This window comes from Apteryx mantelli, chromosome 25 (assembly GCF_036417845.1).
Source record: "Apteryx mantelli isolate bAptMan1 chromosome 25, bAptMan1.hap1, whole genome shotgun sequence".
Taxonomy (NCBI): Eukaryota; Metazoa; Chordata; class Aves; order Apterygiformes; family Apterygidae; genus Apteryx; species Apteryx mantelli.
Window position 1 is genome coordinate 5790298 of NC_090002.1, and position 21956 is coordinate 5812253.

The following is a 21956-nucleotide window of genomic DNA, read 5'->3' on the forward strand; positions in this document are numbered from 1 at the left end:
GGCGACTCCGGCCGCCGCCCGCCGCCCCGCGCCGGGCCCGCCGCGCCCCGCCCCCGGCGCCCGCCCCCGGCGCCCCATTGGCGGCCACCGCCCCGCGCCCCGCCCCAGAGCCCCGCCCCCTCCCGCCTCGCCGCCGTGGTTGGCCGCGGGCGCTGTCGCTCCCTGCCATGGCAACCAGGCCGCCCGCCTCCCGGGCGCCCCGCCCCTCCCCTGCCTTCTGATTTGCCCCTTCGCTTGTCAATCATCGCCGAGCCACCTCTCTCCTCCTTCCGTGACTGGCTAACTCCCTGCGACACCCCTTGCACGACCGCCCGCTGCCCCTCCCTCTTCCTTCCCACCCCGGATTCTAATCTACCTAGCGACAGCCCTCTGGTTGGCGGCGACCGTGGCCGCGGAGCGATTTTCTGATTGGCCCAGGCAGCGGGCACCCCGGGAAAGCCCGCCCCCTCGCCCATTCACCAAGCGGGGGTCGGCTCAGGTGGGCGGAGCTTTGGGTGGGTTGTGGGGGGGGGGGGGAAGGAGCCCAGGCGTCCGGCGGGCAGCCCAGCCCCCTCCCCTGCCCCAGCCCGGCCTGGCAGGGCGAGCAGGCACCCACCGCTCCCAGAGGCAGCCAGACCTCGGGGAACACCCCCCCCAGCAACGAGGGGGGCAGGGGGCCCCCTTGCAGGGCAGCCCCACAGGGGGAGGCTCAGGCTGGGCTCCCCCCCACCCCCCCGTGCTGCTTTTGGGCCTGGTTCAGGGCTTTTTGGGGCCGCACGTTGGCAGTGCCGAGCGTCGCCGGCCCGGAACCACCCCGCGTCCCGGCGGCTCCAGGCGAGGGCCCCGGGGACTGGGCCATCTCCAGGAAACGGGGCGCAGAGGGTGACGCGGAGGAGGCGCCCAAGCCGAGCCGACGGGAGGAACGAGAAAAACAACGCTGGCGAGGGAAAAGGCGGAGAGAGGGCAGGGCCCGGAGGCCGCGCCGGGCACCAGCTCTCCGAAGGGGACGGATACGCAGGGCTACTTTAACGAGGGGGTTTCGTGGACAGAAGCGACGCTCCCCTCCTCCCCCAGCAGGACCGGCTGCTCGTTAGGCCCCGATAAGCCTTCGCCTGGCACCGGCCACGTTCTTGCTCTCGCCTGCGATTCCGCCCTCGCGCAGCCCCGTCGATCGCGTTACACAAGCCGGCTGGAGCGCGGCCACGGCCCGCTCGCAGGGCGGCGCGGAGCCCGGAGTGCCACGGCTCCCCCGCGGTGGCCCGGACCCCTCCGCCGGGAGAGGGCGGCTCGCCGCGCCGCGGGCCGAAAGCGGCTTTGCCGTGAACTAAGCAAAAGATCGCTGGCAGGCGCCCGGGAAAGGAGGCGGCTTTGGATGCGGGGCCGGGATCCCAGCTGCAAGGGCTCCCTTCGGCTCGGGGCGAGCGGAGGCAAGGAGGACGCCGGAGAAGCGGACGAGGGACCCTCTTCCCTGACGCCTGATCTCTGTGGCTTCGCAGGCAGTGCTTAAACCTAGGGCCAAAGCTGATCAAAACACACAGAAGTTCCTGACTTTGGTACTCACTCACCCTCCGGCCCTTCGGCCCTTCTCATTTGCAAAAAGGGGATTTTCCTCTTACTGCCACGTCAGCCTCTATTTTTGCCCTGAAAAAAGAAAAAGAAAATCTGCGAGTCTGACGTGTGAAAGACCTAAGGAAATGCACCTATGTGACAAGCTGCTTGGGTGGCATTCAACCGAGCCAGAGCCCCCGGATAAAGAGAGTTAAGGCAGATATCAAACACCCGGATGGGATGTGTGTGCGCACGGCTCTGTTGTGCTCAGATCCTCTCTTGCATTCAGACCGCCTGCAAAAAGCTCCAGCTTTTTTCCCTCAACGGAGCCAAGACGGATCAGATACAAGGAGCACAAAGCCTTGATTTTCAGAGGAACCGGCTACCATGTGATGCTGCCACCAGTAAACCATGTGATTAGGGAAAGACATAAAGGACCATTTTCTGCTGGAGTGCCATGCGGGGAAGAATTAGCTTTTTGTGTTTTTTAGGACATAAACAAACTTAGAAAGAGCCCTACCTCCGGGAACAGCAGGTTTCTTCATGTGGCAGGATTTGCAGAACAGCTGGACTGCTCCTCAGCTTCGTCTCCAAAGGGGAAGCAAGAGAACGTGACCTAGCTTTGAGTTAATGTAAAGGTTTAAAGTACTTAAGATAAAGGGTGCTTATTTCTTCCACATACAAAGTAGCTGATACCAGTGCGAGTTGCATTTACTGGATGGGTTTAGTGGGGCAACACCTGGAGTAGCAGCCCAGATATCATCTCTGGCATGCCAAATATTCAAGGCAAGCGAGCTCCACCCTGGAGTTTCCCTCATCGCTTCCCAAGTTCATCTGGGGATGAAGAGTGGTGTGGAGAGACCAGGGATGGCGGTTCACAGGCCACGCAAGCAGACTGAAAGTGGAAGGACTTGTTTCCCCACTTCCAGGCTACCAGGAAGTTCTCACTGAAGGGCAAAGTCCACCAGCCACTTGTTTTTATGTTTATTCTTCCACCTGCAGCTACAGGGGCTGTATTCAGCTGGTATCACAAGACCTCAGGCATCCCCTGGCTCTCCAGCTCGTTTCATTTGAACTCTTATCCAAGGAGGGGAAAAACATCACAGCAGAAACTCACAGGAGGAGATCGCTCTGCTGTTCTGAAAGTAGATGTTGTCTAAGGACAGATCTTCCAGCTGTGTAGATCTGGCTGCCTTTCCAGCATCTGAAGGCATTCAGCAACAGCAAAAGAGGAGGAAAAAAAAAAAAAATCATAGGATTGGCATTTTCCATTCTGCGAAATGGCCGAGATCAGTCGTGTCAGTTCGCAACTGTTTGGCTTTGCAGCGAAATGCCTGCTGGAGGCTGGCAGTCAGTCCCTACCTCTGAATCGAGGGGAAAGTTTGTCATTTCAGTCAAACGTAATGCTGGAAGCATCCCCACTTATCAGGTGATCCCCACTGCCAGCAGCAGCACAGGATCCGTTTCTTTCGCAGAAGACAGTGCCGTTTTGTTCAGGATGAAACTGTAACTTCTCCAACTAGGGAAGAGAGCGGAGCAGCCTCATGAAGACGCAGCCTCTGCTGCCTACAACTATTCCCAGAACTGCATAGTCAACACATTACCAGGAGCCTCCTAACAGCAGGGACCACAGCAGAGCTGGTTTTCCAGTTTCAGAAGCTGCACTGACCACGCAGGCATGATTTTGCGGGAAAGGACTTTGCTAAACTCTGCTTAGGTCAGACTATTCTCATCTCAGTACCAATCTTCAATAGTCAGATGCTATTTCAAGGACAAAGAGCTGCCTGCAGGGGGTAACTAGAAACAAAAGCAACAAGCCCCATTAAGTAGATGAGCAAAAGTTCACCGGTCTGAATAATACTCTCAAAATTCAATGACACCTGCCCAGGTCAACAGGGAAGGGGTGGTCCTCTTAATCTCAGAGTTATTCCACACTTGGTGGACTCTGCTCTATCACATAGTCATTGCATGTCCTTCCAAGCTCCCATTCAGAAGGGAACACAAACACCGAGCCCGCTTTAGGTACAAGCAGACCTAAAAGTCTCATGTCTTTCAAGACTCGTGTAAAATTATACACGGGCTGTGCTGATGTGATATAGCTGCGTTCTCCACGAGAGGGAGACTTGCTACTGGCGTAGCCAGCCAGGGCTCCTTGAGCAACCGCCGTTGTCTGGAAGGCTGTTAGGAACAGCGCCGTCCAGAGAGCGATTCCCAGAGAACACAGCAACCCCGGCACGCGCTGTTTTGCCCTGCAGTGATTTCAGCAGCAGATGTTGTCCTCATCTGCTCCTCGGTTTTGCTCTAAATGGTTGAGCGCTTCCCCACCTCAGACCTCTATTATGAGGAACCCAAGATAGAGTAACAAAATGATTTATTCTCATTTCCTCTTATTGTAGAGATCAGTTATGTACAGAAACTGTAAAAAAACCTTAAGAGCCTTCTAAGAAGAGCAAGTACAGATGCTGCTGGAAATAAAATCACAGGTACTGGAAGGAACCGAGAGTCAGTTCACTTTGATTGGGGAATGAGCCTTGAGGGAGTCTCTCTCTTTTTCAAATATCCTTGATGACCTCTTCAAGCTCTTCTTTCGTGTACATGTGGAACTTCATCCCCGGCTCCACTGTGGCAAGCTGAAAGAGAAAGAGCAAGGGGTTAAACGTGCCCGCATATGTGAAGTGACAGCATGGGGCAGGGAACAGAGAGAAGCCACAGCAGACAGAGCAGCTGTTCCTTCTCGGCTGCCTGATCTGCCAGCCCAGCAAGATCATTCCACCCTGTAACATGCTCTTTGATTCCCCAAAATAGCTGGCTGCCACATAAATAGCTTTTAATTGACTCAATCTCCTCATAGTAGCAGCAGCAGGGAACATCTATTGGGCTCAGGCTCTGCTTCTGCTTGCTGCGGGGAGACACCCTGTTAATACTAGCTCTTCATCGAACACTTCTTGGAAGGGGGGGTTCCCTCTTGCTGCAGTTCGGTGCGGCCCCGCGCCTGCAGTCCTCGGTAGAAATATCTCTTTGCTCAGATTCAGGAGGCAACACTGAGGAGGCAGGAGGACCTCCTCTTCTCCAAAACGAAGGGCACGAGTCCTGGCCTGTTACACACTTTAAGAGGACAAAGCCAAATACTCGAAAAGGGGACTGTGGATTAGCTTTGGGAAACTGAGGCAGGGGCCGAAAAAATGCACGTGGCCATTTTGATCACCAAATACTGACAATAAGCAAGTCAGGCACCGCAACGTACCTTGCGACTACCTGGTGCCCTGTGCAAGCGGGCCAGGGGCTGTAAGGAAGATCTCTTACAAGGCAAAGCCCAAAGGACAGAGCTGGGGGACAAAACACGCCGCCCTGCCCCTTTGCCAGGAACAGAGGCAGGCAGCGTCCGGGGCCGACAGCTGAAACATTTCGCAGAGCGAGCACCAGAACAAGAGATACTTGAAGAATTACAAGACCGGAACAGGAATGTAAGTGGGATTTTTGTTCACACCTCGCTCACGGCCTGAAAGTCCAAGATAGCGGCAGCAGGCAGGCAAGCCAAAAGGTGCAGGAACTAGCCCGGATGCTGCAAACCTCGCTCGCGTCCTCGCAGCACTGGGCATTTCCAGCCTCGAGGGATCAAAGTGTTTTGTTGCAATAAGCTGGACAAAGCTGCACACGGTCCTGGCAGATGCTAGAGCTCTTCCTAGGCCTCTCAGCTTGCAGGGTGACCCACAGAATAGCAGGAGATGGTAGGACACACGTTTGGGGCCAGAGGGGAGGGCAACAGTAAGCCTTTTTCAAGGAGAGACGTCCTGAACACCCACAGCCTGAAACCCCTTAAAAGCCCAGGATTTAGCTGGCAGTAGCTGGCATTTTCAGGAAAAAAAAAGTCAGACACACCTAGAAACGCCAATTTAGGCACCTCACATCATCTGTGCGAGTCTTGGCCTAAGATACTAGGCCCAAATGGACTTGACAGCCTTTAACACACATGTATACACCAGCATCAAGCCACCCAAAACAAATATTAGAGACACTACCTATGCAGCTTTTCCAAGTCTGCTCAATCCTGCGCATTACCTTCTCCCCATATACTTAAGCTTTACTCAACTATTCCCTTACAGGCCAGGCTTAATGGGGAAGCAGTGAATTAAAAGCGTAATGTTGTTTAAGGCTCCTGAAGTTTGCTGCCAAATTATTTCATTCTTCCGTGACTGCGTTTCCCCCCCCTTCTCTTTGCTGCTAAATGGAAAAACCCGTACAAGAGAGGGAAGCAACTAGAGTAAATAAACTGGAGCACTAAATACTTCTAAAAGGCTAGAAAGCAAAGTAACTACTTCAGGTAGGACATTTTCAACCAGTAGGGTGACTTGAGTCAATAGAGACCTTTTAATCCTCAGCACATTCTTCTCATACTTAACCCTGCTATGGTTCCTCAATACGTTCACAGCTTTGCCAAGCACAGTTAAGCCCAGTTAAATGGGGACGTGACATAAGGATACTGTACATGTTACTCTGCCTCAATTTCTTCACACTGTACTACAAATCTTCCAGAAGAGACCTTAAGCTGATCAAGAGAGAACTGATCTGTGCGCGATGGGAGTACATCTGTGGAAGCAGATTTCAGCAGGCTGGCATCGTTTCTGGAGAGAGCGTCTTGTTTTCAGCGTGCTGCTCCTAGCTTGCTGCTTCTTTCCCCACAAATAGAGCCAGTTTGTCACGTCAGAGAGGATTTCCAGCAGCAGTATTTAATTTAAAAAAAGGGGGTTGGGGGGGTAGACTTTTAGACTGTTCAGGAAAAGGGTTCCCAGGTCTCAGAGGAAAGGAATGGGAGGAGAACAGCGGCTCAGGAGTCAGAATGACACGATTTGAAAAGGTCTAGTGTCTCATAACCTGCCAGAAATAGAAGCAAACACTATATCCCAGCTTGCTCGTCTTCTGTCCATTATCACTAAGAATCTGGAAGGGTTTCTACCTTTACTACCTAAAAAAAGAGAGTTAGGATCTTAGGATCAAGGTTTAAGGGGACAGGTACAAGTACGCGCTCATGGGAATCTCTCGGAGCGCTGCACGCCTGGGCCGAGGCGAGCTCGGCAAGCCTTGCCGCTTGTGGGCGAGAGCTGGAGGTTAGTGAAACCCATTCATTCCTGGAAGCTTCACCAGGCTTTACCTCTTCGGTCCTTCTCTCCAACAGATTTTTGGCACTGATCCAAGACCGAATATAGCAAGTCCTGAAGCTGTATAATTTTCATTCCTTCTAATATTACAAGTACCAGGGAAAAAAGAATGGCTGAACCCAGGGAGGGGGGATAAAAAGCGATCCTGCTGGCACAACAGATTCACACTGGTTGACCGGGCCCAAGTAAGGCCAGGAGGGGCCCCACTCCCACCGATCTCTGGCCCAAGTCCAGGGAGCCCCACGAGAGTTGTTTATGCCAGCGCTCCCGGATGAGCTAAGCAAACAGGCCCAGGTGTGCAACTCTAGGGCAAGACAAAAGAAAGCAAGAACTTCAATTTTTCCAGCGTGCCACACGGGACATGCTACCAACAGGCAGCTTAAAACCGCAAGAACGTCTGCAGCCAGCGAGTCGCTGCGGCTTGGGAAGTCCTGAACTAATCCACCAACTAACTCCTCGTTCTAGAAGCACAGGCAACTCTTCTCTCCGAAAAGAAAGCAGGCAACTTCTGATGTTTAAAAGGCAAAACGCTTACCGAGACACTTGCCGAGCAGCCAGCAAGACTTGCACTGAGGAAGCAAAGAATACGTGCAGTGCAGACACCTGCAAGCCAGATGCCACAAGCCACTATCTATCAGACACGCTGTAACAAAGTCGGTTACCTCAATGTTGGTTGCATTCAGTTTCTCCTCCATAACTTGTTTTAGGATGACCAGGGAAGATTTGATTGCTTCTTTCAGCGTCATTGACTGTAAAACAAATGACTCATTAGTTTTATCATTAATGCTCACGCAAATACTTGTTTTGTTGTTACCCCTTTGACTCCAGAAGTGTGCTGCTCTCCCTCCTGCTCTTCTCAAATCCTTTAAGCTGTCATTGGCAGCAAATTTAAAAGCTTATCAAGTTCTCTACAGTATCAACAAGAGATCAAAGCACGCTATTCAGGCCGGACAGTGACAATTGCGAGGATGGTGACTTTCTGCTTCTGTGTAACTTTTTACAAAGCTTAAGACCTGTTAATCTTGACCACACAAACCTCACTGCCAGGACCAGGACCTGAGGGTCTATTTCCCTTCACCAGTTACTGTCTATCAAGCAGTCCCCCAACAAGGTCCACTAAAAGCTCTGAAAAGCTGGACTCCTCCTGGCAGAAGTCTTCACGCTTTAATAATGTGGATCCCTGCATGAGGAGGAACTAGAGCCAGAAGGCTGAGCAACATTCAAAGAGTGGCAATTGCTGCGTTCGCAATAACTTCACACTTGGAAGATGGTTAGCAAGCCACGGAGCTCAGAATTCGGACAATTCTGCTGCTTAATAAATTAGGTTATTGAGTCTTAGGCTGGAAGCCTTCAAGAGAATCAACACCATAAATTATGCTTTTCATTACAGTATTTGACTTCCTATGACACAAGACAGACTGTTTCCTCCCCTTGCGATAGGAAGAAAGTTTTATTGAATATCAAACAGGACAACTACTCGCAGCACAGAAGCGATTAACTTGACAGATCTGCAAGCATGGTGAAACAGAGCCACTTGCTTTAGTTCCATATGCTTCAGGCTTCATCCATACCGAGTGCTGATGCTAACTGGCAGTGTCCATACAGCGATTCTTTTATTTATAGAGTACTTCCTGACATGGAATTAATTATCACCCGCCAGAGGCAGGTACTGGCATCTCAGGCACCAGTCTCATATTCCATGAAACTGTCTCAGCAGTTGCAGCCTAGTGGGAAGCTGCTAGTAGTACTCCTTATCGTAAAGATCCTCGACCAAACAACTAAACACTGACATCTAATCGCTGGATCAAGTGCCAACGGCCGAATCCAATCCCGACAAGCTCAAGAAAAGTCTTATGAATTGTTTTTCAGTCAGAAAACCAGCGGATCCCTGTAGTTAGTGCTCTGTGACTCGTGTGATGTCAAGCCCATTCCAACTTTTACCTTATGGTAAACCTCTTGCAGAGAGCTCTGTGCGCCTTCCGAGGCGGACCCGATTGCTCTGGCATCGCACTGAACAAACGTCCCCGACGGGTCCATGTGAAACCTGCCGGGAACACAGGCGAGAGAATGAATAGCAGGGACACCCCCGCCTCACGCTGTGAGGGTGCAAGGGCTTTTCCAAGAGATCCACAGCAGCCCCCACGGAGCTCACTACACAGCTTGAAGCTGGGGAAGAACAAGGACTCCTCAGGAGCGACAGCTTGTCGGCCAACACAGAGCAGAGCTCGGAGCAGCTGCGCGCTGCTTCTGGCCTCCTTCAGTACGCGCAGCGGCCTCAAGGGACCGCTGTGACTAGCGCAGCGGCAGCAGGTCTCTCCTCCCGGCATTTAGAGGAGGAGATCAAGATTTGAAGAGGGTCAAGACGTCAAAAGGCACCTGCAGGCCCAAACTGGAGGAGAGCTGTCCACTCCTGATGCTGCCCTCCACACTCCTAATAGGAGCATTTTCTTCCCTTTTTTTTTTTCCTTTTTAAAAAACCCAGCAAGTTGTCACTACTATTCTTGGGAGGGAGACCACTAGGGAGACCTTATTGGGCTGGCTCTGCCGAGCCGTTTCCATCTCCAGGAGGGGCTGAGCGTTTGAAGCGCATGAGTTCAGGTTACAAGCACTCCACCGCCTCCCCAAGGAATGTTACAGCAGACTCCAGATATTAGGTTACCAGCGGCTCTGCTAGTCCTTTGGAGAAAGGTAAGAATAAACTAGGGAGAACCAGAGCTTTGACTCCTCTCTCCTGCCTAGGAAACGACATAAAGCAGCAAGGATTCTCTGAAGACGTGATATTCCGTTCAATCCTGAACAAGCAGTCAGTGCTCACGCCACTGCAATCCGCAGCAACCTGCGCTTGACAGGAAGGGTTTAAAAGCATTAACAGCCATGTCAGGTACATAATGGGATAAACCCCAAGTATTTGGTTTATGTAAAAAAAATCCCTGAATCAAGTTATTGAAAACTCCTGGGAAGTTTCAGGCCAACTTTCCAGAGTTGGCCTGAATTAGAGAGCCGAACTTACAGCTGGGGTCCTTTCTCATCAACTCCTCCAAAAAGCAGTGCGACACCAAATGGACGAGACTGCAACAGAAACCAGCCAACAGGTTAGGCAAGGCTGACAGCAAAGTCAGAGGAGAGACAGTGGCACATGCCCAGAGCATCCCCAGCTCCGCCGCTACGCACCATCGCACCGGGGTCTGCATCCTCCTCCCCAAACTGCAGGGCAAGGTTGGACACAGCCTGCGTCACGCTCTCCACTGTCATGGTTTCATTGTAGGTGAACCAGTGATTCTGCAGAAAAATAAAGATTGAAATTATTGCTTCTTTCCCCGAAGCTGACAATCCTGGATCAAACATTCACACGGCAGTCTAGAACGATGCCCCACGTAGCCACAAAGACAACTTCATTCCAGCCCCCTCTTCTGACAGAGCTCTGCCACAAGATGAAAGCACTAGAAAGAGCAGAAGTGCAGAACAAGCTAAGAAACTTGGGCAGAGACGTCCCGGAAAAACAACTGAGACATCTAGGCCTTGGGATACCAACAAGGACAGTGCAAGGCCAGAGCACTTCAGCCCAGTGCCCCAGTATCCCTTTCTGAAGGGATGGAATTACTTGATTCTCTAGAGCTAGGACAGGTGCCGACACGCAGGAAAACCCCACAGGAAGAGTCTTTACTACAAGGCAGTGATTTGTACCTGAGACCTTCGAGTACCTGAGGCACAGAGTAATTTTAAGGGGATGAAAATATTACCAAGTCGGTCTTTTGTCAAAATGAAGTTGGACACACACAGTCCCACGTGTTCGCTGGCACACATCTGCCAGCCCTAAGAGACTGCACCAGCACTGGAGAACCTGACTTAAGATTCCCACCAGATGTTCACTACCAAAGAGAGAAAAATATATGGGAATTGAATCCATCTGTTTGTTCTGTAAAAGCCCCGTAAGGGAAGCTAGGCTCCCAGTGTGCCTCCCATTCCACACTGGTTCCTTTGCCCTAACGATCTTCCCATCTTCTCGTGTCAGAGACTTCGGAGATGCCCCCGAGACTCTAGTGCTATTGTTCGGAGAAGAGAAACGCCAAGTCTTACCTGAGTCTCCACTCTTGCTTTATCAATTAAAGTCTTTGCATCAGCTATTAAGCCACTCATGGCACACCCTGGAATACAAAGAGGGAAATCACAAGTCATCTAATTGACTTTACTTGCGCTGCCCTCCCCCGCGCTTCCCGAAACCCACAGTGAAACGCAGAAGGCTCTAAGGCAAAGCGGGTCCCTGCGCGGGAGCGCGCAGTAACGCAGTACAGCAGCTTGCTAGAAAGCAAGGAGCACGGGGACAAAATGGATTTACTGAAGCGCGAGAGGCAGCACTTCACCAGCTTGAGCTGTACCCACTGGGGTGGACGCGCAGCTGAAGGACAGATACAGAACTGAGTTCTTCCAGTCACGCCTCCCACCCACTCCGAATCTGAGTCAGCCGAAGGAGACACATTTGAAGCCTTCCAGGAGAAGCTAACAGAATCGCAACCTGCTGGAAGGGGAACTTACTCATCCCGGCCTGCGGAGAGGGCCAGCTAACTCTTAGCTAGGGGCAACGCAGCAGGAGGTTTGAGAAGGGCCTTGAGGAAGCCTCCACAACAGAGGTGGCCTAACAAAGTGAGGTAGCCAAGAGCCGGGTTGAACCAGCCGCCCAACATTTAAGTTGTGGCTACCCCCAAGCAGATGAAGAGAAGGGCCGTATCAAAAGCACACAGGAGGAAGAGACTGGACTCTTCAAGAGCTCCTATGCTTCCATGACCCATGCCATCAACACGAGTATTTTGGAGGTCTCCTGCTTTTCAAGTTGACATATTTGGTAACGAGCCCCTTCCCGGGCCCCCTCATGGGGCAGGAGGCCGCTGCGAGCGGGGGTACAGGCTAACATTAGTGCTCCAACAGAAACTGGCCTAGAGTCAAGCCTTTACATTGCAGTAATTCCCTGCCCTTCCAGATCTAAATTTGGGATGAGCTTTCATGAGGGAGGTCATATTGGGGGGGGGGGGTGCTTCAGCTGCCTCTTCCTGCTCCTGTAACTATACCCTGCTGGCCTGGCGCCTGGAAAACCAGTGACCAGAACCTGGTGCTCACTGGGAGGGTCAAGCGCTCCCACTTATTTCGGCAGGGCTGCCTACAAGGAAAGACTTGTCCTGAAATACAATTTCTGAAACTTTTAGGGCACAGAGTTTTATGACATATATCCAAAACCTGCGGAATTCCCTTGGGGCCCCACCGGAAGGGCAACAGAATTACACTTCTTACCTATGTGGGAATCTATTTCTACAATTTTCTCAATGCTGCTGGGCTCCATAAGCGGGGAGGTGATTCTCTTCTCCACAGCCAGGCAAACACCCTCCGAGGTCTGGATCCCGATGGCTGTGGAACCAAGCTAAGAACAGCCACACAGTTACCACCACACCTGATCTAGGGCATTAGTCCAGGCCTACCCAGGGCACCTAGCAGAAAGAGAAGTCTAGCATCGCACCATTTATTCGTAGGTGTTTCGTTTTGGAGTCAGACACTACAGCATCATCCATGTGAACCCACTAAGTATAAAACTATGCGGTTTTGCAAACCAAACTAAGAAATGTTAGAACTTGAACTAGGAGACTGGAAAGGTCAAACCACGCATCTTTCCCGATTAGTTCATCAGAACCCAGCAACACTGCTGCAAATAATTAATCTCTTCCTTAAGAGACATCAATTTTTACAGCTTAAAGTCTTTTAAGAATTTGAATTTAAAAGCTTTTTGAATCTACTTTGCAAGACAGAAATTAAATTTTAAAGCCAGAGACATGGACTTCACACAGCGGCCATAATTCTGACTGTATCTATACTTTTGGATTAGCCATTTTCTTTCATTTAGCTCCTTTTCTTCTAAGTCTCTTCCCATCTTCCAAATTTACAGGTGAAATAAGTATTTTGCACACATACCCACTTTCTAGGCAGCTTAACTACTTCAGAAGGGAGCTGAGGCTGCAGTAAGTTTTATCCTCACATCTTACAGGTGTGGAAAAAACCGAGACATCATCACAAACCAACTAGGCCGCAAGTGCATCAGAGGGGGGATCAGGTCTCGAGGGTTCTTGGCAGTCAATGCCTTGCACCTAGCACCAGCAGCTTTTCCACGCTGGGGAATTTGCTGGTATAACTATACCAGATGCAGCACGGAGATGCTCGCTCTGGAATACCCAGATCAAGTTACACGAGCATAATTTTAGCAGCAAGCTTCCCAGCGTAGATACGTCTGCAACCTGTCTCGGTCAGAGGCAGAGAAGAACCTCCCGGTTGCAGGTACATGCGGTTTCTAGCCATCGCCCAACGGCTGCCACCCTTCAAGAGCACAGCTGAGCCCAAACCTCAGGTGAAGAAGGGATACTTGGTGTCATTTCAGATGTCTGTTCATTAATAAGACTATCACGCATGAATAAAAGCTCCTCCTAAGACCCTAACACATGGGCACCGCACCTAGGATGTCAGAAGAGCCACCTGAGCTGCAGTTTCATTTGTGAGCTTATCAACTGATGCGCAAAAAGAGCAAAGCCAGAAAGATCCCAGAAGATTGCTGCTCTAGTAGATGTGTTTTATCAATAACACAATGGCATCATGACTAGCATCCCTTTAGGAGCTCTCACTTCACTATTCCTTAACAAATTCTTACTTTTGCCTCCTCGTTTAAGCAGTGCTTCAGTGAACTTAACAAGTACAAGATAAAGCTATCAATCCTCCTCCCAGTCCAAACATGCCCACTTAGAGGTTCTTCGCTTTATCATTTACATTAAAAGTCCCTAGACCACTTTTCCCCAAGTTTAAACTTGTTCCCAATCAATTCTCAAGTTCTCAGGGACAAGAACAACACTTACGAAGAACACTTAATGCCCCCAAAAGGCCCGTCAGTTCTGCAGATGTAGGTTAGCTCGCTCATAGGGACATTATCTCTCATCTTTACCATCAGGTTTTAAAATTCGCCTGAGCAAAATGTGACCAACTCCAAGCTACAACAGCAGCAAGCTAAGAAAAGGAATGTCACATTGGTAATAACGAGGGAAAAGCTGCTCTGTTTTTTAAGGGACTCCATATTCACAAAGCACACGGACCAGAAAGCAGGACTCCCCTAGCTCAGGAAAGTTAAGAGAAGGCATAGCACTTGTCCACTGTTAGGGAAGCATTTATGGACATTTAAGTGTCACCCTACTGATGCCAGCTTTTGTTGTTAAAGATTCATGACAGAAACGTTTAGACCCTCTAGCTTCAACGCTAGTTTTTAGCAGTTCTGATTTTGAGATTAGCATCTTCGGATTGCATTTGTCTTAGGAGCAGACTGGTGCAGGCAACGTTCCCCTGCTTCCCCCTCCTGAGCTGCAGCGCTCTTTAATTCCTCAATAACTATAAAAGAGAAGTAGAGAGCTGCAGGAAGTATAGCTGTATGAAAGACATTAAATGCAACTCTTGTGCTAACGACTGTGCATAAAAGGCCAAAGAGCTGCCAAAAGTCACGTACAAGAATGGCACCCATCAGAACAGGCAGCGTCTCCCGACTCCTGCTCAGCGTTGCGTATTACCCTTGGAAGTTGGCCAAATCCCGCTTTACTACAGAGAAAAACCAGAGCCCAAATTAACAGAATCTGCCCCTGTTGAATTTGTTTGTTTGTTTTCTGGTTTTGGGGGGACGTTTTTTTGCTCCTCGTTTCAGCATTCCCGACCAAATTTAGGCTTCTTGTTTGAGAGGGTCCTCGAGAGCGCAGTTTGGCACCCAGGTAGAGTTGATACAGCTGTAGCATGAGAGAACTCACGATACCTTAATGGCCTCAATGGCATACTCCACTTGGAAAAGCCTCCCCTCCGGAGAAAAAGTGTTCACACCCCTGCAAGAACAACAGCAGAGATGGCGTTAAGGGGCAGAAAACCGCAGGCCGTCAGGAAACGCAGTTCCCTGTTCGCGAGCGATAAGGGTACAAGTCAGGCCAACTAGGAACAGGTAACACGGGAGCAACGCATTTCAGCAGCCAGAATGCTTCATCGCTTCATACTCCTCACCCAGCATCCTGTCACCCTGACGGCAGAGGCTGATTAGCAAGGTCTGGATTCAGGATACTTGTAGAGAAACAGAAAAGAAATTCTAGCAGATCTAATTACAGGTCAGAAGGAAATTTATTCTGGAGAGATACTTTCTGTCACGGAAGCTGGAAGTAACCTGTCTTTGGACTCCAAGCAGCACGTTGTCTTTTGGCTCCCGGAGACGGTAGGCTTCTGCCTGGCCAAAACAAAGATCCATTCCCTTCTTAGGGCATCCTGGTGCTACCCTCCCCAGATGCTAATCCAACCTGCCTTTTAACGCGCCTCCCGTTATATTGGATAAACCCGGAGATGACGATGCCGTCTGTGCACCAGCAGGCTTCCACCAGACCGATTTTGCTGCTAAGCAAAAACAACAGCGCAGCCAGCGAGTCCGTCCGCACGCAGAACATTCCCAGGGATTTCCTAACGTTCAGCCCCTTCCCGGCCTTGTAAGCAGCTTAGTAAGATAAGGTGCAGCCTTAGGAAATCGCTGTCTTTAGTCAACGTAGCTCAAGTCAGAACTTCTACTGGTTGGCCCTGATCCTGGTGCAAGCAGAGCACAGACTCCCCTTCCCACACTGGCAGTCTAAAATCCTTTCTGCCCCCTCCTTAGAAGCAAGAAACTGGGAGGCCTCTCGCAGTGCGAGACGCGCCAAAGGGCTGCCCTTGAATGGGGCAAAACATTCTGAAAATGGAAAAAAATGCACGTGAAAAGAAAAGAAGGCGCAAGAGGAAGGAGGGAACGGAGTGAGCACGGACCGGGGGGAAGGACGAGAGAAGGGTCCCCGGGCCCAGGCGAGGGGGGACAGGCCCCAGGCGCGGAGGTCGGGCACGGGGGCGGCGCGGCCCAGGCATGACCTAGCAGCGCTGGGCCTCGCCCGCCCGCTCCGCTCCGCACGGCCGTCGCCGCGCTCGCCGCGCTGCCGCCGGGCTCGGGGAGGCCCCGGGCTCCGTCAGGCCCCGGGGCAGCGAGGCAGCGGCGGCGGGGAGGGGGCCTGACCCGGCCCGGCCCAGCGCGTCGCCATGGAGACGGCGGGCGGGAGCAGGCCGGTGACTCAGCCGCAGGCCGCGGCCGCCCGAGGAGGCGGGCGGCGGCGCGGGGCGGCGGCGGGCACTCACCGGTCGTACTCGGAGCGCGTGAGGAACATGCTGGCGGCAGCGGGGCGGCGGCGGCGCGGGCGCGCGGGCGGTTAGTGCGGGCGCAGGCCAGAGCGCCGCTCTCCCCTCGCCGGGCTGCCCACCACTTCCTGCCAGCGCCCGCCGCCGCGCAGGCGCCGCCCCGCCCCGCCGGCCCGCTTCCGCCCGCGCCGCCGCCCCATTGGGCCGCCCGCTTCGGAACGCGGCCAATGGGTCGGCGGGGAGGGCGGGCCCCGCGCCGCGCGCAGGGGCGGGGGCGGGGCAAGAGCGGCCGTCAGCGGGGATTGGCCGAGACGCTCCCGAGGGGCGGGACGGCGCGGGGCGGTGCTCGGCGGGGACGGGGAGGGAGGGGGGGCGGGGCGGCCCGGGCGAGAGGGGGCGGGGCCAGTCCCGGGGGGGAGGGTTGACAGGCACAGCGGGGGCGGGGCGAGGGCAGAATGGGGGCGGGGCGAGTCCCACGCAGGGGGGGAGGGGCAGGGCCGGCAGAGTGGGGGATGGGGAGAGGGAAGCACAGTGGGGGAGGGCCGGGGTGGGATGGGGGAGGGGCAGGGCCGGCACGCTGGGGGAGGGGTGACATGGTGTGGGGGAGGGGCAGGGTCGTCGTCCCCCCCCCCCGGGTGGAGCTGCCACCCCTGGCCCCCAACCTGGCTCTTCCGCTTCCCCCTGGCGCTTCCTGCCCCGGGCGCACGTGGCCGCCCCAGCCCTGCGGTGTCGCCCACTGGGTGTCACCCACCCCGAGGTGCGTGTCCCGTAGAGCCCCCGCTTCCGGGGGGACAGGCGGCCGGGTGGCACCGGGGACACGGGGGACACGGGGCAGGGGCAGGGTGCTGGGGACCCTGCAGGGCACTTGGCGCTGCGGCCCAGGGGTGGGCGGAGGGACAAACGGACGGGCTGGTGGGCTAAGGGACAGACGGACGTATGGATGGATGGACGGAGGGATGGACAGATGGGTGTATGGATGGACGGATGGATGGATTGGCTGATGGACTGGGAAATGGATGGACGGACGAGCAGATGGATGGACAGACGGGCTGGTGGACAGATGGACAGACGGATGGATGGGCAGAGGGATGGACAGCCGGATGGACGGACGGGCAGATAGATAGACAGATGAGTGGGTTGCTGGACAGACGGAGTGAGAAACGGACAGGCGGATGGGTGGACGGACAGAAGGACGGATGGGCTGATGGTCAGGAGGCCTGGCAAAACGGGCGGATGGACGGACGGACGAGGCAGATGGGGAGACGGGAGAACGGGTGGACAGACGGACGGACAAGGCGGACGGGGAGACGGGCGAACGGGCGGAGGGACGGGCGGACGAGGCGGGGGCCCGGCCGCGCCGATGGACAGACGGACGGACGGACGGACGGACGAATGGGCGGGCGGGCGGCGGCCCGGGGCACCCGCGGAGCCGCGCCGAGGGGCCGCCCCGAGGCGGGGCCGGGCCGGGGGAGCCCCGGGGGGGCGGGCCGGGGCCGGGGCCGGGGCCGAGCCGGGGCGGGGCGGGCCGGGGCGGCGCTGCCCTGCCCGGGGCCGCGGGGGCTCCCGGCGGCGCCGCCGCGGCGGCTCGGACAGCGGCGCGGCCGCAGCGGGCGGCGGAGGCAGCGCCGACGGCGCCCACGGCCCCGGCCCGGCCCGGCCATGTCGGAGCCCGGCGCCCCCGCGGCCGGCGACAAAACGCCCCGGCTCCAGGTAGGGTCCCGCCGGTGCCCCGGGGCGGCCGCCCGGTGCCACCCGCCAGTGCAAGTCGCGGAACGGCCCCCCCCCCGGTGCAACCCCCCGGTGCCCCGGTGCAACCCCTGGTGCAACCCCCCGGGCAACCCCCGGTGCCCTGGTGCAACCCCTCCAGTGCAACCCCCCGGTACAACCCCCCCGGTACAACCCTCCCGGTACACCCCCCCGGTGCAGCCCCCCCCGGTGCAGCCCCCGGTGCCCGGCTCACGGCGTCTCTCTCCCGCAGGACCGCGTCCTGGGCGGGATGCGCTGGGGCCGCCTCCAGGAGCCCCTGGGCTTCGTCAAGGTGCTGCAGTGGGTGAGTCCCCCCCCCCGGGGTCCCGTCCCCCCCCCGGACCCCCGGAGCCCCCCCGGGTGCAGCCCCGTCCCCAGCACCCCGGGGTGGCAGCACTTCCCCCCCCCCCGGGCCGAGCTCCGGGCTCGCACGGTTTCGGGGTCACCCGTCCCTTTCCGAAGACCTGAAACACCCCCCCGGGGACAAGGGGGCCCCCCCGGGTGCCCCCAGCCCGGGTGCGTCCCGACGAGGCCGGGTGCGGGGCCGCCCGCCCGGACGCCTGGGTCCCGCCGGTGACCTTGAGCAGGTGGCTTTGCCCGGCCGCGCCGGACGGGACGGGTGACGTCGGGGCGCCGCCGCGGCCGCGGGGCTCAGCGGGTGCCAGGCGGGTGCTGGGGGGGGCAATGGGTGCTGGGGGGGCAGCCAGGCGCTTCCCAGGGTCCTGGCGTTTCCTGGCACCCCGGAGGCACCAGCGCAATCCGGCTCGGTGGGACGAACGGCACCGGGGGCTCCTCGCCGCGGCCGGCACCGTCACCCTCCTAAAAATCCCCGGGAAGGGGGGGTGGGGGGGGAAAGGTGGGTGCCGGGCACCCGAACGCCGCCCCCCCGGGGCTGCCCTCGCCGGGGCGACCCCCGGGCGGCTGGCGCGCCGCGGCCGACAGCTGCGGGACGGCAGCTCGCCGCCGCCGCCGTGACTCAGCGCCGGCGGCCGAATCCGGCGGCCGAGGCCCGCGGGGGGCCCGGGGGGGGGGGGGCCGGCGGGCGGCCCCCACCCGCCGTCGCTTCTCTTGCAGCTTTTCGCCATCTTCGCTTTCGGGGCCTGCGGCTCCTTCAGCGGCGAGACGGGGGCCACGGTGAAATGCAACGGCGAAACCAAAGAGATGAGCGCCATTTCGGTGCAGTTCGGGTACCCCTTCAGGTACGGGGGCCGGGGAGCCCCCCCCCGCGGGCTGCAGGCGGCCGGGCAGTGCCGGGAGAATCCGGTACCTGCTGTTCCAACGCCGGCCGGGATCCTCCAGCATCGCAGCCACGGTGCCCACACGCGGGGAGGCACCGCGGAGGAAGAACTGCGCCGAACCCCCGGGAGCACCCGGCGCATTTTGGGTGGCTGCGGGGTTTGGTGCATTTTGGGTGGCCACGGGATCTGGTGCATTTTGGGTGACTGCAGGATTTGGTGCATTTTGGGTGACTGCAGGATCTGGTGCATTTTGGGTGGCCACAGGATCTGGTGCATTTTCGGTGGCCACGGGATTTGGAGCATTTTGGGTGGCCGCAGAGTTTGGTGCATTTTGGGTGGATATAGGATTTGGTGCATTTTGGGTGGCCGCAGGGTTTGGAGCATTTGGGGTGGATATAGGATTTGGTGCATTTTGGGTGGCCGCAGGGTTTGGTGCATTTTGGGTGACTGCAGGATCTGGTACATTTTGGGTGGATACAGGATTTGGAGCATTTTGGGTGGCCGCAGGATCTGGTGCATTTTGGGTGGCTGCGGGATCTGGTGCATTTTGGGTGGCTACAGGATTTGGTGCATTTTGGGTGGCCGCGGGTTTTTCCCCCCCTCTCTCCCTGCCCTAACCTGCAGCCGGGCGGTAGCTGCTTTAACGTGGGCAGGACGCTCCGGCGCCGCTTTCCTTCGCCGGCTCGTTCGCCGAGCTCGGACACGGCCGCGAGAGCAGCCGGCAAAGCCCGGCATTGCTCTCCCGCCGTGCCCCCGCGCCCAGGTTGTACCAGGTGCCTTTCGAGATGCCGGATTGCGAGGGCGCCTCCGAGAGCCGGACCCTGCACCTCGTCGGGGACTTCTCGGCGCCCGCTGAGTTTTTCGTGACCCTGGGGGTCTTCTCCTTCCTCTACGCCATGGCGGCTCTGGTGCTCTACCTGCGCTTTCATTCCCTCTACGGCGAGAAGAAGCAGCTGCCCTTCGCGGTAAGGTGCCGTGCCGTGCCGCGCCGCGGGGCCCCATCCTGCCCCCGGCCAAGGGGCTCAGCCCGGCCGCTTCCGTCCCCGGCAGGATTTCTGCGTGACCGTCTCCTTCGCCTTCCTCTGGCTGGTGGCGGCGGCGGCGTGGGGCAAGGGGCTGAGCGACGTGAAGGGGGCCACGCGGCCCTCCAGCCTCATCGGCGCCATGAGCGTGTGCCAGGGCCAGGAGGCGGTGTGCAACGCGGGGGCCACGCCGGCCATGGGGCTGGCCAACATCTCCGTGGTGAGAGCCACCGGCGGCCCCCGGCTCTGCACGGGGACGGGGGGCTTAAGGAGGGGCTGGGGAGCTGTGCGGGGGGGAGCGAATCCTCGTGCGGATGTGCATGCATGTGCATGCACGTATTCACATATGCACAAATGCACAAGCAAACATGTGCATGCATGCACACGCATATGTACCAGTATGCACATGCAGGCAGGCAGGCTATGCATGCACGTGCACATGCATACATGCATGCACGCCCATGCATGCATACGCACACACACATGCACACACATGGATGCAGACATGCACCTGCACATGCACATGCATACAGACATGCACACATGTGCACACACATGCATACACACATGCATACAGACATGCATGCACACACACATGCATACAAATATGCACATGAATGCCTGCACACACATACACACATACAGACATGAGCGTGCATGCATGTGCACATGCACACGCACATGCATGCAGACATGTGCATGCATGCACACACACATATGCACATGCACACACACATGCATACAGACATGCACATGCATGCACATGCACATGGATACAGTTGTGCACATGCACACACGTGCATACAGACATGCACACACATGCACGCACACACACACATGCACATGCACGCAGACATGTACACGCATGCATGCACTCATGCATGTGCACATGCATGCAGGCACGTGCATGCACACACACGCATGCACACATGCCCTCGTGCACACATGCGCCCACAAGATTTCTGCTCGCAGCCGGAAGAGGGCAGTGGAAACGCGTGCACACACACACACACACACTCACACACACTCGTGCTGCATCCGCATTGCTAACTCCGGTGCTGGACGCACGAGACTTGTGCCCCTGCGGCCTTTCTTGCAGCCCCCGCCTGCGGGGAGAAGCCCCCTGAAGCCCCCAAATCCCTGCTTTTAGCTCCAGCTAACCTGGGGGGGGGGATATCACAGCCCCGGGACCCTTCCCCGCAACGCCCCCCCCCAAGGCGCTCACGCGGGCGCCCCGCGGCGCTCTCTTCTCTCCCGCGCAGCTCTTCGGCTTCATCAATTTTATCCTGTGGGCCGGGAACTGCTGGTTCGTGTTTAAGGAGACGGCGTGGCACGCGCAGGCTGCCCCCCGCGACAGCGCCGCCGAGCAGGGCGCCATCGACAAGCAGTAGCCGCCCCCCCCGCGCCCCCCCCCCCCAACCCGCCGCCGGGAACCGTTTCGGACTGCCCCCCCCCCCCCCGGCGATGGGCACACGGGGGTCCCTGGGGGCCACGCGCCGGCTGCCCGCCCTGGGGACGGGGTGTCGCTGGCCTGGCCGCGGTGGCGGGGGGGGGGGGATGGCGGGGAGGGGGGGGGGATGGCTGCTATAGGGGAACGTATAGCCCCCGGCACGGGGCGCTGCGTAGGGGGCGCGAACCGTGGCCGTCCGGCTCTGTATAGGGTGCACGTATAACCCCGGGTGTCCACTTCTGTATAGGAGGCACATAAAACTCCTGGGTGTGCAGCTCTGTATAGGGGCTATATGTAACCCCTGGGCGACCAGCTCCCTATAGGGGTATATAACACCTGAGTGCCAGCTCTATACGAGGGAAGATACGACCCCTACTGTCCAGCTCCATATAGGGATAGCTACAACCCCTGGGTGCCCAGCTCTGCGTAGGGGTATATATAACCCCCGGGTGCGCAGCTCTGTAGGGGGGTATATAACACCCGGATGCGCAACTCCGTATAGGGATAGACACAAGCCCTAAGTGCCCGACTATATATTGGGGGGTATAGATAAGCCCTGGGCATCCAGCACTGCGGAGGGGGTGTGTATATATATATATATATATATATATACACATAT

The 21956-nt window shown here is 56.5% G+C and overlaps 2 protein-coding genes across 2 annotated transcripts; one reads left to right on the top strand and one right to left on the bottom strand.

The window, feature by feature from the left end:
- Nucleotides 1-3881: 3881 nt before the first annotated feature.
- On the bottom strand, nucleotides 3882-16019 carry PSMA5 (proteasome 20S subunit alpha 5). Its single transcript, XM_067310419.1, has 9 exons — nucleotides 15882-16019; nucleotides 14503-14569; nucleotides 11967-12093; nucleotides 10761-10828; nucleotides 9855-9962; nucleotides 9694-9752; nucleotides 8625-8727; nucleotides 7346-7432; nucleotides 3882-4157 (listed from the first exon to the last, which is right to left on the bottom strand). Exons 1-9 carry the CDS (start codon nucleotides 15908-15910, stop codon nucleotides 4080-4082), a joined length of 726 nt encoding a protein of 241 aa, XP_067166520.1. The 5' UTR covers nucleotides 15911-16019; the 3' UTR covers nucleotides 3882-4079.
- Nucleotides 16020-17473: 1454 nt separating this feature from the next.
- SYPL2 (synaptophysin like 2) lies at nucleotides 17474-21295 on the top strand. The gene is made up of 6 exons (XM_067310543.1): nucleotides 17474-17591; nucleotides 17860-17931; nucleotides 18702-18826; nucleotides 19629-19830; nucleotides 19916-20107; nucleotides 21150-21295. Exons 1-6 carry the CDS (start codon nucleotides 17541-17543, stop codon nucleotides 21276-21278), a joined length of 771 nt encoding a protein of 256 aa, XP_067166644.1. The 5' UTR covers nucleotides 17474-17540; the 3' UTR covers nucleotides 21279-21295.
- Nucleotides 21296-21956: the final 661 nt, after the last annotated feature.

Coding starts and splice junctions, on each gene's coding strand:
- PSMA5 (XM_067310419.1), bottom strand. CDS start 15,910: ATGTTCCTCACGCGCTCCGAGTACGACCG. Junction 9,963..10,760: donor AAGCAAGAGTGGAGACTCAG/GTAAGACTTGGC, acceptor ATTTTTCTGCAG/AATCACTGGTTCACCTACAA. Junction 9,753..9,854: donor ATGCAGACCCCGGTGCGATG/GTGCGTAGCGGC, acceptor TTTCTGTTGCAG/TCTCGTCCATTTGGTGTCGC.
- SYPL2 (XM_067310543.1), top strand. CDS start 17,541: ATGTCGGAGCCCGGCGCCCCCGCGGCCGGCGACAAAACGCCCCGGCTC. Junction 18,827..19,628: donor CAGTTCGGGTACCCCTTCAG/GTACGGGGGCCG, acceptor CCCCGCGCCCAG/GTTGTACCAGGTGCCTTTCG. Junction 19,831..19,915: donor AGAAGCAGCTGCCCTTCGCG/GTAAGGTGCCGT, acceptor CGTCCCCGGCAG/GATTTCTGCGTGACCGTCTC.